Source organism: Leptidea sinapis, chromosome 43, assembly GCF_905404315.1.
Source record: "Leptidea sinapis chromosome 43, ilLepSina1.1, whole genome shotgun sequence".
Classification (NCBI taxonomy): Eukaryota; Metazoa; Arthropoda; class Insecta; order Lepidoptera; family Pieridae; genus Leptidea; species Leptidea sinapis.
Genome location: NC_066307.1, coordinates 2697391 through 2711952, shown reverse-complemented (window position 1 = coordinate 2711952; position 14562 = coordinate 2697391). Strand labels below are relative to the sequence as shown.

The 14562-nt window shown below is 42.1% G+C and overlaps 2 protein-coding genes and 1 pseudogene across 2 annotated transcripts; all 3 read left to right on the top strand.

The window, feature by feature from the left end:
- On the top strand, nucleotides 1-3088 carry LOC126977136 (hibernation-associated plasma protein HP-27-like; annotated as a pseudogene).
- Nucleotides 3089-3868: 780 nt separating this feature from the next.
- On the top strand, nucleotides 3869-5687 carry LOC126977135 (collagen alpha-1(XII) chain-like). Its single transcript, XM_050825838.1, has 3 exons — nucleotides 3869-3920; nucleotides 4012-4167; nucleotides 5548-5687. Exons 1-3 carry the CDS (start codon nucleotides 3869-3871, stop codon nucleotides 5685-5687), a joined length of 348 nt encoding a protein of 115 aa, XP_050681795.1.
- A 73-nt stretch (nucleotides 5688-5760) lies between these two features.
- LOC126977134 (cuticle collagen 34-like) lies at nucleotides 5761-11912 on the top strand. Its single transcript, XM_050825837.1, has 4 exons — nucleotides 5761-5784; nucleotides 6586-6731; nucleotides 10779-10804; nucleotides 11800-11912. Exons 1-4 carry the CDS (start codon nucleotides 5761-5763, stop codon nucleotides 11910-11912), a joined length of 309 nt encoding a protein of 102 aa, XP_050681794.1.
- The last annotated feature ends 2650 nt before the right edge of the window (nucleotides 11913-14562 follow it).

The following is a 14562-nucleotide window of genomic DNA, read 5'->3' as shown; positions in this document are numbered from 1 at the left end:
TGGCCTGGAGTTCCCGGTTGTCCTGGCTCTCCTGGTTTTCCTGGTTGTCCTGGAGTTCCTGGTTGGGCTGGGTAGCCTGACTGTCCTGGAGCACTTGGTTGATAAGGTCCACCTGGCTGAGTTGGATAACCCGGCTGTCCTGGTCGTCCTGGAGTCCCTGGTTGGCCTGGAGTTCCTGGTTGGCCTGGCTGTCCTGGTTTGCCTGGTTGTCCTGGAGTTCCTGGTTGTCCTGGGTAGCCTGTTTGTCCTGGAGTTATTGGTGGATTAGGTCCACCTGGCTGTCCTGGTTGACCTGGGTAGCCGGGCTGACCAGATTGGCCTGGTTCACCCGGAGTTCCCGGTTGTCCTGGCTGTCCTGGTTGTCCTGGCGTTCCTGGTTGGACTGGGTAGCCTGGTTGTCCTGGAGCACTTGGTTGATAAGGTCCACCTGGCTGAGTTGGATAACCTGGCTGTCCTGGTTGGCCTGGAGTTCCCGGTTGTCCTGGCTCTCCTGGTTTTCCTGGTTGTCCTGGATTTCCTGGTTGGGCTGGGTAGCCTGACTGTCCTGGAGCACTTGGTTGATAAGGTCCACCTGGCTGAGTTGGGTAACCTGGCTGTCCTGGTTGGCCTGGAGTTCCTGGTTGTCCTGGCTGTCCTGGTTGACCTGGGTAGCCGGGCTGACCAGGTTGGCCTGGTTGGCCTGGAGTTCCCGGTTGTCCTGGTTTTCCTGGTTGTCCTGGCGTTCCTGGTTGGGCTGGGTAGCCTGATTGTCCTGGAGCACTTGGTTGATAAGGCCCACCCGGCTGAGTTGGATAACCCGGCTGTCCTGGTTGGCCTTGAGTTCCTGGTTGTCCTGGCTGTCCTGGTTTTCCTGGTTGTCCTGGCGTTCCTGGTTGGGCTGGGTAGCCTGATTGCCCTGGAGCACTAGGTTGATTAGGTCCACCTGGCTGTCCTGGTTGACCCGGATAGCCGGGCTGACCAGGTTGGCCTGGATGGCCTGGAGTTCCCGGTTGTCCTGGTTGTCCTGGTTGACCTGGTGTTCCTGGTTGTCCTGGCGTTCCTGGTTGGACTGGGTAGCCTGATTGTCCTGGAGCACTTGGTTGATAAGGTCCATCTGGCTGAGTTGGATAACCTGGCTGTCCTGGTTGGCCTGGAGTTCCTGGTTGTCCTGGCTGTCCTGGTTGACCTGGGTAGCCGGGCTGACCAGATTGGCCTGGAGTTCCCGGTTGTCCTGGCTCTCCTGGTTTTCCTGGTTGTCCTGGAGTTCCTGGTTGGGCTGGGTAGCCTGACTGTCCTGGAGCACTTGGTTGATAAGGTCCACCTGGCTGAGTTGGATAACCTGGCTGTTCTGTTTGGTCTGGAGTTCCTGGGTGTCCTGGCTGTCCTGGTTTACCTGGGTAGCCGGGCTGACCAGGTTGGCCTGGTTGGCCTGGAGTTCCCGGTTGTCCTGGCTGTCCTGGTTTTCCTGGTTGTCCTGGTTGGGCTGGGTAGCCTGATTGTCCTGGAGCACTTGGTTGATAAGGCCCACCCGGCTGAGTTGGATAACCCGGCTGTCCTGGTTGGCCTGGAGTCCCTGGTTGGCCTGGAGTTCCCGGTTGTCCTGGCTGTCCTGGTTTTCCTGGCTGTCCTGGCGTACCTGGTTGGGCTGGGTAGCCTGATTGTCCTGGAGCACTAGGTTGATTAGGTCCACCTGGCTGTCCTGGTTGACCCGGGTAGCCGGGCTGACCAGGTTGACCTGGTTGGCCTGGAGTTCCCGGTTGTCCTGGTTGTCCTGGTTTTCCTGGTTGTCCTGGCGTTCCTGGTTGGACTGGGTAGCCTGATTGTCCTGGAGCACTTGGTTGATAAGGTCCACCTGGCTGAGTTGGATAACCTGGCTGTCCTGGTTGGCCTGGAGTTCCTGGTTGTCCTGGCTGTCCTGGTTGACCTGGGTAGCCGGGCTGACCAGATTGGCCTGGAGTTCCCGGTTGTCCTGGCTCTCCTGGTTTTCCTGGTTGTCCTGGAGTTCCTGGTTGGGCTGGGTAGCCTGACTGTCCTGGAGCACTTGGTTGATAAGGTCCACCTGGCTGAGTTGGATAACCTGGCTGTCCTGGTTGGCCTGGAGTTCCTGGGTGTCCTGGGTGTCCTGGTTTACCTGGGTAGCCGGGCTGACCAGGTTGGCCTGGTTGGCCTGGAGTTCCCGGTTGTCCTGGTTTTCCTGGTTGTCCTGGCGTTCCTGGTTGGGCTGGGTAACCTGATTGTCCTGGAGCACTTGGCTGATAAGGCCCACCCGGCTGAGTTGGATAACCCGGCTGTCCTGGTTGGCCTGGAGTCCCTGGTTGGCCTGGAGTTCCTGGTTGTCCTGGCTGTCCTGGTTGACCTGGTTGGCCTGGAGTTCCTGGTTGGCCTGGAGTTCCTGATTGTCCTGGCTCTCCTGGTTTTCCTGGTTGTCCTGGAGTTCCTGGTTGGGCTGGGTACCCTGACTGTCCTGGAGCACTTGGTTGATAAGGTCCACCTGGCTGAGTTGGATAACCCGGCTGTCCTGGTTGTCCTGGAGTCCCTGGTTGGCCTGGAGTTCCTGGTTGGCCTGGCTGTCCTGGTTTGCCTGGTTGTCCTGGAGTTCCTGGTTGTCCTGGGTAGCCTGTTTGTCCTGGAGTTATTGGTTGATTAGGTCCACCTGGCTGTCCTGGTTGACCTGGGTAGCCGGGCTGACCAGGTTGGCCTGGTTGGCCTGGAGTTCCCGGTTGTCCTGGTTTTCCTGGTTGTCCTGGCGTTCCTGGTTGGGCTGGGTAGCCTGATTGTCCTGGAGCACTTGGTTGATAAGGCCCACCCGGCTGGGTTGGATAACCCGGCTGTCCTGGTTGTCCTGGAGTCCCTGGTTGGCCTGGAGTTCCCGGTTGTCCTGGCTCTCCTGGTTTTCCTGGTTGTCCTGGAGTTCCTGGTTGGGCTGGGTAGCCTGACTGTCCTGGAGCACTTGGTTGATAAGGTCCACCTGGCTGATTTGGATAACCCGGCTGTCCTGGTTGTCCTGGAGTCCCTGGTTGGCCTGGAGTTCCTGGTTGGCCTGGCTGTCCTGGTTTGCCTGGTTGTCCTGGAGTTCCTGGTTGTCCTGGGTAGCCTGTTTGTCCTGGAGTTATTGGTTGATTAGGTCCACCTGGCTGTCCTGGTTGACCTGGGTAGCCGGGTTGACCAGGTTGACCTGGTTGGCCTGGAGTTCCCGGTTGTCCTGGCTGTCCTGGTTTTCCTGGTTGTCCTGGCGTTCCTGGTTGGGCTGGGAAGCCTGATTGTCCTGGAGCATTTGGTTGATAAGGCCCATCTGGCTGAGTTGGATAACCCGGCTGTCCTGGTTGGCCTGGAGTTCCTGGTTGGCCTGGCTGTCCTGGCTGTCCTGGTTTGCCTGGTTGTCCTGGCATTCCTGGTTGGGCTGGGTAGCCTGATTGTCCTGGAGCACTTGGTTGATAAGATCCACCTGGCTGAGTTGGATAACCTGGCTGTCCTGGTTGGCCTGGAGTTCCTGGTTGTCCTGGGTAGCCTGATTGACCCGGCTGTCCTGGTTGTCCTGGGTAGCCTGGCTGTCCTGGTTTGCCTGGTGTTCCCGGCTGTGTTGGGTAGCCTGATTGTCCCGGACCACTTGGTTGATAAGGTCTATCTGGCTGACCTGGGTAGCCCGGCTTTCCTGGTTGGGCTGGACCTATAACACAAAACAAACCTTTCAAGCTGAACTTCGAGTATTTGTACAGAACATTTTTCTTAGTCACATTGTTTTTAACCGACTTTATAATTGGCAATTTACAGTTCACCTATGTTTATTTTGTATTTTGGAGCCTCCTGTTGTAGAGAAAATGTGTTTTTTACGTGATTCGTGATCACATGTATATTTTCACTGTCATAACTGTACACTGGATCATGAATAATGCGGTCGGACATGTTCTGGAACACGGGGTTGGCTCGTAAGAGAGTCGCACGTGAGCGGCCGCTGTTTGGTAGAAGGTAAATTTATAATTTATTGTGCACTGTATAGGTATGTCGTACTAAGTATTATATTACCTTGAGAAGGATATGAACCGGATGGGACGGTGGGTCTTGGACCTGCAGGGCCGCTAGGTCCGTCCGGTCCACCAGGGCCTCCCGGTCCTCCTGGGCCCCCCGGACCACCCGGACCGCCAGGAGTGCCTGGGGAGCCTGGAGTGCCGGGAGTGCCTGGTGTTCCTGGTTGAGCTGGGTAATATCCACCTCCTGGGCCGGTTGAACCTATATTTCAGAAAATGAATGATTCAATATATTCCATGAACTGGTAAGTTCAGAGAAATATCAAAATAGTATATTATAAAACAAGTGAGCTACGTTGCTCATTGTACTCGAGGCTGTAGGTTGCAGTGATCGTACATCAGCCGAGTGTCCAGTGAGTTGCTCACGAGATTCATACACTAGTGTCTAATATTATAATGCACGTTTTTTTATAATAAGGGTTCAGTTGATGGTAATTGATACGCCCTGCCCCTTACAATGCAGTGCTGTTCAGGATTCTGGAAAAACCCAAAAATTCTGAGCGGCAGTACAATTGCGCTCGTCACCTTGAGACATAAGGATGTTAAGTCTCATTCGCCCAGTAATTTCATAGTAATTTTTAGTCCTAAATCATCTTTTAAAATACGCGACATTCTTCTAGGTGCTATCTTCATCTCCCGAGATAAAATGTTTTGCTTTCGGACAGGATTTCTGCGAATTCTTTCCCTTACTGCTTTCTGCTTACGGACACTACGTGAAAATCCAGATCTTTTTCTGTCACAAACAGAGAAGGTCTCATTGTACCTATTAATAGCCCGGTACACAAACATGATATTAATTCCAAGCGTATGAAGAGTTTAAGAAATTGTATTTGGCAGCTCCATACCTACTTTGTGTAATGAAATCACAGCGATTCGGTTCTCTTTTATCTTCCCACTCCATTTTAATATCGCAAAATTTTGTACAATGTATTAGCGCCAAAATGAGAAAACTCAATGAACAATCATATAAAAAAGACAGAATCCAAATTCAAACGTAATATTTTGTTTATTTATTTGAAGCATGTTCCATACAAAGAGGATGCTACGTAATTAGAGGCGGGCCCGCTTAAATGAAATTTGAAATTTAGTTTAGTATGAAACGTGCAGTGAGATTTGACATAAGTGTGAAATAATAAAAACAATATGGCTACGAAATATAATCCGGCTAAGCTTGAAAGCGAACAGTTGCTATAACGTAGTGGATTTCGTAGTGTTTTTTACAAGAATACAGCCGTCATCTGTCAATCTATCAATGACTGCACGTTATATACAATCGAGTGGCTGTGAGTTTCCCATCAGTTCTTCTCCCCAAGCCAACGCCCCGGTACGAGCTGATGTAGCTTTATGACCTTTACCAACTCCCTATGGTATAATAAATATATACTTAATTCTAGTCCATTAGACCTCAATTTTATAATAAATCATGACCTTTCTTTCTACGCTCTCTTAACAGGAAAATAAATGAGAACGTCAAAAAAAATCACATATTTTTTTTAATAATTTTAAATAATGTCTTTACCTGGGTAGTAACCGCTTCCACCCGGGCCGGTTGGTCTTACTGGCCCACCAGGGCCCCCTGGTCCAGTCGGTCTAGTTGGTCCTCCAGGCCCACCCGGACCACCGGGGCATCCGGGGCCTCCGGGTCCTCCGGGGCCACCAGGGCTACCGGGGCTGCCTGGTTGACCTGGATAAGAGCCTCCAGTTGGACCTAAAACACAGTTGTTATTTAAAAATGTCTATTTTAATTATTACGAGAATGATTCAAAAATATCGCTATTGGGTGATCCTCACTGCATTACGATATATATCGATAAAAGTCATAAAAGGCATTTATTTTCTCAAAATTGATTCCTTTAGAATTCTTATTGATGTCATTTCTAATATCGATATATATAGATACTACTACCGCTTCGGAAACAAATGGCGCTCTGAGAGAGAAAAAGAGGCGCAAGAAACTCTACTTACAAGATGGCAAAGGAACTTCAATTCTGTGACAAACATTTTAAATATGTGTCAGATAATAACCTAATAACATAAGCTTCAGGACATACATTTTTAACCGACTTCAAAAAAGGAGGAGGTTCTCAATTCGTCGGTATTTTTTTTATGTTTGTTACCTCAAAACTTTCGACTTTAATCTGAGCCATAACGCTTCACACAACGACCTATGGTGTGATGTAGCTTACTGGGATACAACCTGGCTCATATGATCTTAATTTTTGCTTTTTTTTATGAAAATAAGGGACGGGACGAGGACATTCAGCTCAGATGATAATTAATACACCCCCCATACGTCCTCCCTCTCAGGATTCTTGAAAAACCCAAACGTTCTGAGCGGCACTACAATTGCGCTCGTCACCTTGGGACATAAGATGTAAAGTCTAATTTGCCCAGTAATTTCCCTAGCTACGGCGCCCTTCAGACTGAAACTCAGTAATGCTTACACATTACTGCTTCACGGCAGAAATAGGCGCCGTTGTGGTACCCATAATCTAGCCGGCTTCCTGTGCAAAGGAGCCTCCCACTGGTGTTTTGCTAGTTTTCTTATAACGTTGACTTGTTACCTTGAGAGCCAGGGTAGTGTCCGCCTCCATGGGATGGGCCTGTAGGTCCGCTGGGACCGCCCGGTCCTCCTGGACCTCCGGGGCCGCCTGGTGAGCCAGGAGTGCCGGGAGTGCCGGGAGTGCCGGGAGTGCCGGGAGTGCCTGGTGAACCTGGTTTGCCTGGGTAGTAACCACCTCCTGAACCGGTTGGGCCTTAAATAAATATAATAAGATTTATTTTCCTGTGAAGTAATTGTGTTTTATCTTATAATTAATAAAGCAGTGGGTACTTTGGAAATAATATTAATGTTAGCTTTTTTAACCTGCCTACCTTGCGAGCCTGGGTAGTAGCCGCTACCTCCAGTTGGTCCTACTGGACCACCTGGGCCGCCCGGACCTCCCGGTCCTCCTGGAGTACCCGGTGATCCTGGAGTGCCTGGAGAGCCGGGAGTACCGGGTTGTCCTGGGTAACTACCGCCTGTAATATTTACATAACATGTATCACTATATGATGGAATTTTCAAGATGATAGCTGTCAAGTTTTACATTTTGGTTTAAAGTTATCTTTTCTAATATTGTTACTTTACAAATTAAGTTTAACGTTCTGTTCTTGGGTCAAACACTTTGTCGAACACCCAATATTTTGACAGAGTTCTGCAATATTATTATTGTGTTTATTTTGTGGGTAGCCCCGTTATTGAATTGTTTCCTGTTTTTCCTAAAACATCTTTTTAATATAAAAATCTGAAAGCTTGATTTAAGTTAATATAACATTTCGATGACAGATTTTAGTACTAAAAGCATAACTAAGTTTTGAACAGTTTGGTATTGCAGTTGCATAATATCTATCACCCATATTTTTTTTAGTTTATTAGCCAATACAGAACAAATACATACATTTTTATGAAATAAGTACCACGAAAACCTTAAGGGGTTATCTGGGTACCTAGAGCCATTCAATTATTTTTTTCAAAATTCTATTCTTTTTTCAGGAAGTATCTTTTAAAGCGAGTTTTGATTTTCGTGGTATTTATGTACATTTCTTGCAACTCTTTGGGCAGTTCGTTAATGTATTCTGGTATTACGTAATTGACCGTTCTCTTCCCATATTTATTATTAATTTTTGGTAAAATGTATTTGTGATTTATATCAAGTTGTCGTGAACCAAAGGGTCTATTTTTTTCGATTAACAGGGTAGGATTATTAATTTTGGTTAAATAGAAAATTTAGCTTTATCATAAACGTTCATGATATAACAATGTCCAAAGAGCTGATCATAATTTTCCTTATTTTTATTTAGTACATGTTTTGGTACAATTGTTTTGAGTAATCTTAACTGCAGATTATAAATATCTTTCAGATTGTTTTGCAGGACCTACCATAACAACGAATACTATAAGCGATGACAGAGTCAGCTAGGGCCATGTACAGGAGTCGTAATGTCTCATATGGTAATTTGAATTTGAGTATGCTTAGTTTGCTCAAGATTGATCTTAGTTTTGAGCAAACATGCGCTATATGTGGACCCCAAGTAAATCTGTCATCGATTATTAGGCCTACGTACATTTGAGATTGCACTTGTTCAATTTTGTCACATGTACAATTTGAACTGCAGGAGGAGTGTAAGCAAGAGTGGTTGTGGGCTAGTTGGTGTGATGTCTGCCTTGTTGTGCGACGAGTGGATGTGTTTATACTTGGTTTTTTGAGTGTTTATTGTCAGACCTACATCGTGTGCCCATTTACAAAGTTGATTAAAATTATGTTGCAAAATGTCCTGGGCTTGCTTAACAGTTTTTTGAGCTACTAGTAGACAAGTATCAAATTGGTACACAGTGCCCTCGTTTATTATGTTAACCATGTCATTTACAAATAACAGGTACTCAGTCGGGCCAATGATAGAACCCTGCGCTGTGCCCTGTGTAGTTGATTTTAGGTCACTGCTATGTTTGGCTAGACTTACAATGATTTTTCTATTAAGGTGATAATTTTTTATCAATTCTAATAAAGGACCCTGTTTACCACTCTGAGACAGTTTGTTAAATAGGGTATTATAATTTAATACATCAAAGGCCTTACTGAAATCAATTAGTAGAACAAGCACGTGAAGTTTATTGTCTGGGTACGTATTAACTTCATTAGTAAAGTTTCTTAGTAGTTCTGTTGTGCTTTTATTTTTTTGGAAACCATATTGTGTATTATTTATTATTGAATGCTGTGTTAAATAATTATTTATTTTTAATCCCAAGTACCTTTCTATTATTTTATCAACACAGGACAGTATGATGATGGGCCGGTAATTATTGTAATTATCCCTCTTACCCTTCTTGTAAATAGGCCGAATTACGCAAATTTTTAATATGTCCGGATAAATCGACGTAGTTAAGCACTGATTTAATAGGTGTGTAATGACCGGCACTAGATATGAATACATGTATTTTATATCTTTAGCTCTAATTCCGTCGTGACCAGAACTTTTTCTATCATTTATATGCATAATTATACCCTGAACGTCTTTTTCACGTGCCTGTTCTAATCTAATTGAAGCAGCAAAATTAATATCTAATATTTAAATATACTATTCTTTAGCCAAATAATCAATGAAAGTGTTACTGCTGGAGAGAAGCACCTCCATGATTCAGCAGGCATGTCCGCTGCATCACTCAACTTTCGTTTAAGCCTGAGAATATTTTTTTACTTGGAGAGCTACAAAGCTTGTTGACGTGAAACTTCTTTATCGACTTATGAGAGAAATTTTATAGAAAATCGTCACGATTTTCGGTTACGCGCCATTTTGTTTTTTTTTAATCCAAGATGGCCGCCTCGCAAATTTATGATTTCAACAATATGGATATCGTGCATATATATGTTGTATCGTGCAGGTTTAGCACGCGGCCGCGAAAAAGTAGAACATCTAATAATTACTAATGTTGACAAAATCATTTGGTTTAGAGAATAGATTATGATAATTAATATAACAGAGATTTAAAAATTATTTTTCAAAGAAGCTTCACTTTTGACATGTATAGTCCAGATCTGGCAGTGGAATCCATAAGAAAACCATAAAAGTCTTAAATTTTTTATACATACGTATAGCAAAGTGGATGATAAATTTACGAATAATTCAATATTGCGTGGACCTATTTCCATTAATCCTTTTTTATTGGAAATGATATACTTCAAAGATAGTTTGGTGAGAGTTTGGTTAGGTTCTGATCACGGAATCCATGACAAAGTAACGGAACTCTTCAATTCGTAGGAGCAAATTAACAATACGCGGCCGAATATTATGTATGCTATCCGGATATTTAAGCCATCTATCAAAACAAAGTTATGGTCAAGTTATTGTCGTAGTCAAATATGTTGATCAATGGGACTCCTTAACGACTTACAGTAAGGGTGTGATCTGTGGCAGAATTTCTGTCTGTAATGAAATTGCAAAGCGCTTACGTTCATTGCTGCATTGAAATATTTAGTATATCTACACGTCATATTTAGATAAATTGTTAGTTAGTGTACTTAAAATTCACGAAAAATCCAAAAATAAAAAATTTTAACAAAAAAAAAGAAACCAACTCCAAAAAACACTATTCCAAACAATGTATATAATACAATATCCACTAAAAAGTATAAAAATAATTGCATATTTTTATCCAATCGAATTAATTAATCTAAATCTAGTTAGTTATACTTTTTAGTGTATATTATATCTATTGTTTTGGAATAGCGTTTTTGAAGTCAGTTGTTTTTTTTTGTAAAAAAATTTTTGTAGTATTATTATTACATATTATTTGCGTACATTTAGAATTAATTGAAATTGTATGTTTTTCAATTGGTCATAATATTAATTTGATATTATAAATATTAATCAATGGAGTGGAAATATTTCCTGGTAATGTTTTAGTAAAATTCAGTACCTATCTTATTAATAAAAGCAGTGTAAAATTTACTCCAACTTTAAAATTATTTCTCCGTGTCATTTAATTCTCTAGTGGCAAAGGATTTTAAATTTGGAATAACTTCGCGTTTGTTAATAAAACAGTTGATTTAACTTCTATCTATTGCGTTATTTAGTATCAAAATGGATAGTAAATCGATCGCAAAAGGGTTTACTTTGTTATTTTTTTGTCAACTAAATGTATTTTGGTCGTGTAACTTGTAATATTTTACAAACTGAAAAAAAAAATATATCTCTTAAAACCATACCTGTCAGCATTTACATGATGGGAAAAAGAGAAAAAATAAACAGGTTTTTTGAAGGTAGGTAAGTGACCCTTTACCTTAGGTAAGTAACCCGTAAGTGAAGACTAACCAATGAAGAATAATATTATAAAATGTAAGTTGTACGTTACAGCATGCCCTATTGCAGCAACATAAGTAGCTGTAAACATACTTAAGGCACGACGTATAGTTGATTGTAGTTTTTTCTGGGATTAAGTATACTTAAAAACCCTATTGTATGTATATATACATATATATAAAATAATGACAAAAAACCACCAAAACAACTGGGAGCTGAAATTAGAATGGTTCTGTGTAATATGTTATAATATTATGTTTTCACAACACATCAAATTGTTTTCAAAACCAAAATATATAGTAATATTCTTCAAACTTGTGCACGTAGGCCCTTATAACATTAAAACAAGGTTGTCAGGCAGGTTGTTAAGGAGCCTTAGCTTCGTGCCTATTTCCATAAAAAACCTAAAATCTTTTAGCCTGAACCCTTTATCAGTGCTGATCCGAATTGTTTCATTCAACTTTCTGTAGTGACAATTTAATCTGAGCATAACGCTTCACACAACGACCTATGGTGTGATGTAGCTTACTGGGATACAACCTGGCTCATATGATCTTAATTTTTGCTTTTTTTTATGAAAATAAGGGACGGGACGAGCAGGACATTCAGCTCAGATGATAATTAATACGCCCCCCATACGTCATCCCTATCAGGATTCTTGAAAAACCCAAACGTTCTGAGCGGCACTACAATTGCGCTCATCACCTTGGGACATAAGATGTAAAGTCTAATTTGCCCAGTAATTTCCCTAGCTACGGCGCCCTTCAGACTGAAACACAGTAATGCTTACACATTACTACTTCACGGCAGAAATAGGCGCCGTTGTGGTACCCATAATCTAGCCAGCTTCCTGTGCAAAGGAGCCTCCCACTGGTGTTTTGCTAGTTTTCTTATAACGTTGACTTGTTACCTTGAGAGCCAGGGTAGTGTCCGCCTCCATGGGATGGGCCTATAGGTCCGCTGGGACCGCCCGGTCCTCCTGGACCTCCGGGGCCGCCTGGTGAGCCAGGAGTGCCGGGAGTGCCGGGAGTGCCGGGAGTGCCTGGTGAACCTGGTTTGCCTGGGTAGTAACCACCTCCTGAACCGGTTGGGCCTTAAATAAATATAATAAGATTTATTTTCCTATATAGTTATTGTGTTTTATCTTATAATTAATAAAGCAGTGGGTACTTTGGAAATAATATTAATGTTAGCTTAAAAACCTGCCTACCTTGCGAGCCTGGGTAGTAGCCGCTACCTCCAGTTGGTCCTACTGGACCACCTGGGCCACCTGGACCTCCCGGTCCTCCTGGAGTACCCGGTGATCCTGGAGTGCCTGGAGTGCCGGGAGTACCGGGTTGTCCTGGGTAACTACCGCCTGTAATATTTACATAACATGTATCACTATATGATGGAATTTTTTTCAAGATGATAGCTGTCAAGTTTTGCATTTTGGTTTAATGTTATCTTTTCTAATATTGTTACTTTACAAATTAAGTTTAACGTTCTGTTCTTGGGTCAAACACTTTGTCGAACACCCAATATTTTGACAGAGTTCTGCAATATTATTATTGTGTTTATTTTGTGGGTAGCCCCGTTATTGAATTGTTTCCTGTTTTTCCTAAAACATAATCTTTTTTAATATAAAAATCTGAAAGCTTGTTTTAAGTTAATATAACATTTCGATGACAGATTTTAGTACTAAAAGCATAACTTATATAACAAATTTTAAATATTTGAATAATAACTAAGTTTTGAACAGTTTGGTATTGCAGTTGAATAATATCTATCACCCATATTTTTTTTAGTTTATTAGCCAATACAGAACAAATACATACATTTTTATGAAATAAGTACCACGAAAACCTTAAGGGGTTATCTGGGTACCTAGAGCCATTCAATTATTTTTTTCCAAATTCTATTCTTTTTTCAGGAAGTATCTTTTAAAGCGAGTTTTGATTTTCGTGGTATTTATGTACATTTCTTGCAACTCTTTGGGCAGTTCGTTAATGTATTCTGGTATTACGTAATTGACCGTTCTCTTCCCATATTTGTTATTAATTTTTGGTAAAATGTATTTGTGATTTATATCAAGTTGTCGTAAACCAAAGGGTCTATATTTTTCGATTAACAGGGTGGGATTATTAATTTCGGTTAAATAGAAAATTTAGCTTTATCATAAACGTTCATGACATAACAATGCCCAAAGAGCTGATCATAATTTTCCTTATTTTTATTTAGTTCATGTTTTGGTACAATTGTTTTGAGTAATCTTAACTGCAGATTATAAATATCTTTCAGATTTGTTTTGCAGGACCTACCATAACTACGAATACCATAAGCGATGACAGAGTCAGCTAGGGCCATGTACAGGAGTCGTAATGTCTCATATGGTAATTTGAATTTGAGTATGCTTAGTTTGCTCAAGATTGATCTTAGTTTTGAGCAAACATGCGCTATATGTGGACCCCAAGTAAATCTGTCATCGATTATTAGGCCTACGTACATTTGAGATTGCACTTGTTTTGTCACATGTACAATTTGAACTGCAGGAGGAGTGTAAGCAAGAGTGGTTGTGGGCTACGATAGTTGGTGTGATGTCTGCCTTGTTGTGCGACGAGTGGATGTGTTTATACTTGGTTTTTTGAGTGTTTATTGTCAGACCTACATCGTGTGCCCATTTACAAAGTTGATTAAAATTATGTTGCAAAATGTCCTGGGCTTGCTTAACAGTTTTTTGAGCTACTAGTAGACAAGTATCATCTGCAAATTGGTACACAGTGCCCTCGTTTATTATGTTAACCATGTCATTTACATATAACAGGTACTCAGTCGGGCCAATGATAGAACCCTGCGCTGTGCCCTGTGTAGTTGATTTTAGGTCACTGCTTTGTTTGGCTAGACTAACAATGGTTTTTCTATTAAGGTGATAATTTTTTATCAATTCTAATAAAGGACCCTGTTTACCACTCTGAGACAGTTTGTTAAATAGGGTATTATAATTTAATACATCAAAGGCCTTACTGAAATCAATTAGTAGAACAAGCACGTGAAGTTTATTGTCTGGGTACGTATTAACTTCATTAGTAAAGTTTCTTAGTAGTTCTGTTGTGCTTTTATTTTTTTGGAAACCATATTGTTTATTATTTATTATTGAATGCTGTGTTAAATAATTATTTATTTTTAATCCCAAGTACCTTTCTATTATTTTATCAACACAGGACAGTATGATGATGGGCCGGTAATTATTGTAATCATCCCTCTTACCCTTCTTGTAAATAGGCCGAATTACGCAAATTTTTAATATGTCCGGATAAATCGACGTAGTTAAGCACTGATTTAATAGGTGTGTAATGACCGGCACTAGATATGAATACATGTATATATATCTTTAGCTCTAATTCCGTCGTAACAAGAACTTTTTCTATCATTTATATGCATAATTATACCCTGAACGTCTTTTTCCACGTGCCTGTTCTAATCTAATTGAAGCAGCAAAATTAATATCTAATATTTAAATAAACTATTCTTTAGCCAAATAATCAATGAAAGTGTTACTGCTGGAGAGAAGCACCTCCATGATGCAGCAGGCATGTCCGCTGCATCACTCAACTTTCGTTTAAGCCTGAGAATATTTTTTTTACTTGGAGAGCTACAAAGCTTGTTGACGTGAAACTTCTTTATCGACTTATGAGAGAAATTTTATAGAAAATCGTCACGATTTTCTGTTACGCGCCAT

What these genes read in the sequence shown, in the direction of transcription:
- LOC126977135 (XM_050825838.1), top strand. Translation starts at nt 3,869, where the DNA reads ATGCGGTCGGACATGTTCTGGAACACGGGGTTGGCTCGTAAGAGAGTC. An exon ending in GGCTCGTAAGAGAGTCGCAC is followed by an intron (nt 3,921 to 4,011) that starts GTGAGCGGCCGC and finishes TACCTTGAGAAG; the next exon opens with GATATGAACCGGATGGGACG. An exon ending in GGGAGTGCCTGGTGTTCCTG is followed by an intron (nt 4,168 to 5,547) that starts GTTGAGCTGGGT and finishes CGCTTCCACCCG; the next exon opens with GGCCGGTTGGTCTTACTGGC.
- LOC126977134 (XM_050825837.1), top strand. Translation starts at nt 5,761, where the DNA reads ATGATTCAAAAATATCGCTATTGG. An exon ending in TTCAAAAATATCGCTATTGG is followed by an intron (nt 5,785 to 6,585) that starts GTGATCCTCACT and finishes GAGCCAGGGTAG; the next exon opens with TGTCCGCCTCCATGGGATGG. An exon ending in GGTGAACCTGGTTTGCCTGG is followed by an intron (nt 6,732 to 10,778) that starts GTAGTAACCACC and finishes GATGGGAAAAAG; the next exon opens with AGAAAAAATAAACAGGTTTT.